The 2,500-nt window shown below is 37.1% G+C and overlaps 1 protein-coding gene across 1 annotated transcript in view; it reads right to left on the bottom strand.

The window, feature by feature from the left end:
• LOC115216639 (probable G-protein coupled receptor Mth-like 3) overlaps positions 1–2,286 on the bottom strand; it is a 2,447-nt gene extending 161 nt beyond the window's left edge. Inside the window, exon 1 of the mRNA XM_029786125.2 lies at positions 1–2,286. This exon is cut by the window's left edge and continues 161 nt beyond it. Coding sequence (XP_029641985.1) covers positions 1–1,823 — 1,823 coding nt within the window. The 5' untranslated portion in view covers positions 1,824–2,286.
• Between the last annotated feature and the right edge of the window lie 214 nt (positions 2,287–2,500).

Raw genomic sequence — 2,500 nt, 5'->3', positions numbered from 1 at the left:
ACAGATTTGATTTTCTCTTTGGTCAGATTAGCTACAGTTTTCGTGCAAAGAAAGCAACATGCAACCCATAATCCGAAAGTTGCATTTAAAAGCACGTAGAGTGTCCGAAGAAATTGTACATCTGATGTGATTGAAATGTATCCAAAAATCCACATAGCTCCAGTGAGGCAACATAATTTCATGTTTATGATGATGGTGAACATCGTCTGCTTTCTCGGCTGCGTCTTAATGACAGCTCGAGCTTTACAAATTTCGGAAGCAGTGCGTATATAAACTATTATATTGATGAAAATTATCACAGCCATCGGAATGTCGAAAAAGATTAAAATACTCAGTGGCGTATTCATCCAGCAAAAAGTACCTCGCCCGTATTGAGGTGCGAACTTAGATGTCGGGTCGTACTTGTCCAGTAATAATGCAGGCATTATAATGAGTAAAGGGGTAAACCAAGCGTAAAGGGAGCATAACAAAAATGTTCTATTCTTGTTCAAAAGCATTACATGATGGGCAGTTCTGTGGCAAATTGATATGCAAACACTAATACTTATGACATTCATCCAGAAAAAGGATGCCAAAAAGGAATATTGTATACATACAGCAAACCAATGACAGAAACCTGGTAATTCTCCAGCCAGTAATACAATTAGGAAACATGAATCGGCGATAAATAATGACAATGCAAATGAAGCGTTAATTTGACCCGATAGGTTTCGGAGTGGCGGTAAAACAAGGTACATGATGAAGAACACAGCTAAAGCTATAACAGAGATCATAGTTCCAATCAATGATACATAGAATTCAGATTCCGTAAGAATGATAGTTCCTCCATATCTAGGACTATTTAAAACGCGTTCTTGGCAAATATAAACACGGCTGTTATTTATAATATAGAAATCCTGACTGTGAAAACTTTCAGTAGCGTTGTGGAAAAGGGTTTGGTTTTCTAAAAGAAAATACTCGGTAGAATTTAGTTCGATTAATGTTGTACAGTTTAGACGATCGTTTTTGGTAATACGATTAGCATCGTACGACTTACGGCACTTGCCTAAATAATGATCAAAAACAGAATTTTCAGGACAAAGATTATCTCTTTTTCTCTTGTTATTTGTGTCCCAAAAGTTTTCACCGTTAAAGTCGATAAGTATCCCGAATGAAATTTTGTCTCGTGTAAAATATTTAAATTCGAAATTTGGTGCTACAGGCTTACTATAAGAATTGCAGCACAGGTTTTCATAAAACAGAACACGAGAACTTTCATTTAAAGCTTTTTCCTTTTGATCATTGCAACAGCAATCGATAGTTTTCGGACAACGATTGATATCAAAAGGAAAAGGGGGATGTTCAAATATGTACTCACATTTACTTGTATTAAATGTATTAAATGTGATATTCGGATATTTTATATAATTTAAACAATCCCAGTTGTTTATTCGCAAATTCCAGAATATAAAATCATCCTCTTTATTGCATAAAGCGCAGTATTTATTTCCATAAACTTTCGCTGTTTTAAGACTGGTAACATAAACATTAAATAATGATGAGTTGCTTTTAGATTCACACTTTTCTCTAATTCTTTTATCGTCCACATATTCTTCACTGCAATTCTTGATAAGATTGAAATTTGAGACATAACGATCGTACATCTCTTCTAAGCTGTAACTGTTATTAGCATAGTGGAAGTCACCACAGACACAGCTTCTATTTTCCTTCGATTCACATTTAACATCCGAACATGATAATGCGTTTACCTCGGGTATCGTTACCCGAAGGCTAAGAGATGTATTGGTAAATAGTAGCAGAAAACACAACCATAACGAATTCATTATGAATCGGCTGCTTGTAAAAGAGTGTGGCAGACAGAATATAAGAGAGACAACAAATCCATTAGCTGTAATTCATTTACAGATGTAGATTGTGTTAGCTGCATGAGAGAATCCTCCTCTGTCGCCCTCCTCTCTATTTCGCCCTCAGTCCTACTTCTTCATATATAGTACCTCTAACTTTCTCTCCCTCAAACTTTACTTCTTTCTCTTTCTCTTTCTCCGTGTCTCTCTCTCCCTCTCTCATCTTCCATATCTGTCTCTCTCTTTGTCTCTGTCTGTCTCTCTCTGTTTCTCGTTGCCTCTAAGTGTTGCAAAATAAATATTTTGGAGTCGAACAAGCCCAGAAGTTAAACTGACAAAAGTAACGAACGGTACAACAACAAATCACCAGCAGGGGGTGAAGAAAGAAGAGAAGGACAAGGGGGGAGGATGATCGTACACCAACACATAGCAGGTGGGAGGAGGAAAAAAAACAAAAACACCAGTACCATCAACAGCAGCTAAAACAAAATCAACTACAGTAACAGCAGGTGCAGCCGCAGCAGCAGCAGCAGTCGAATGCGTGGGAAAAAACAAAATATTGAACAACTACACAAACGCCAGCAGTGGCAGTCATTTGCGCGCCGGAAAAAAAAAATAGTAGATATTTCCCCTCAAATGGCACACTACTATCATAA

The sequence above is a fragment of the Octopus sinensis genome, linkage group LG10, assembly GCF_006345805.1.
Source record: "Octopus sinensis linkage group LG10, ASM634580v1, whole genome shotgun sequence".
NCBI classification, from domain to species: Eukaryota; Metazoa; Mollusca; class Cephalopoda; order Octopoda; family Octopodidae; genus Octopus; species Octopus sinensis.
This window is presented reverse-complemented; position numbering and strand designations above follow the sequence as displayed.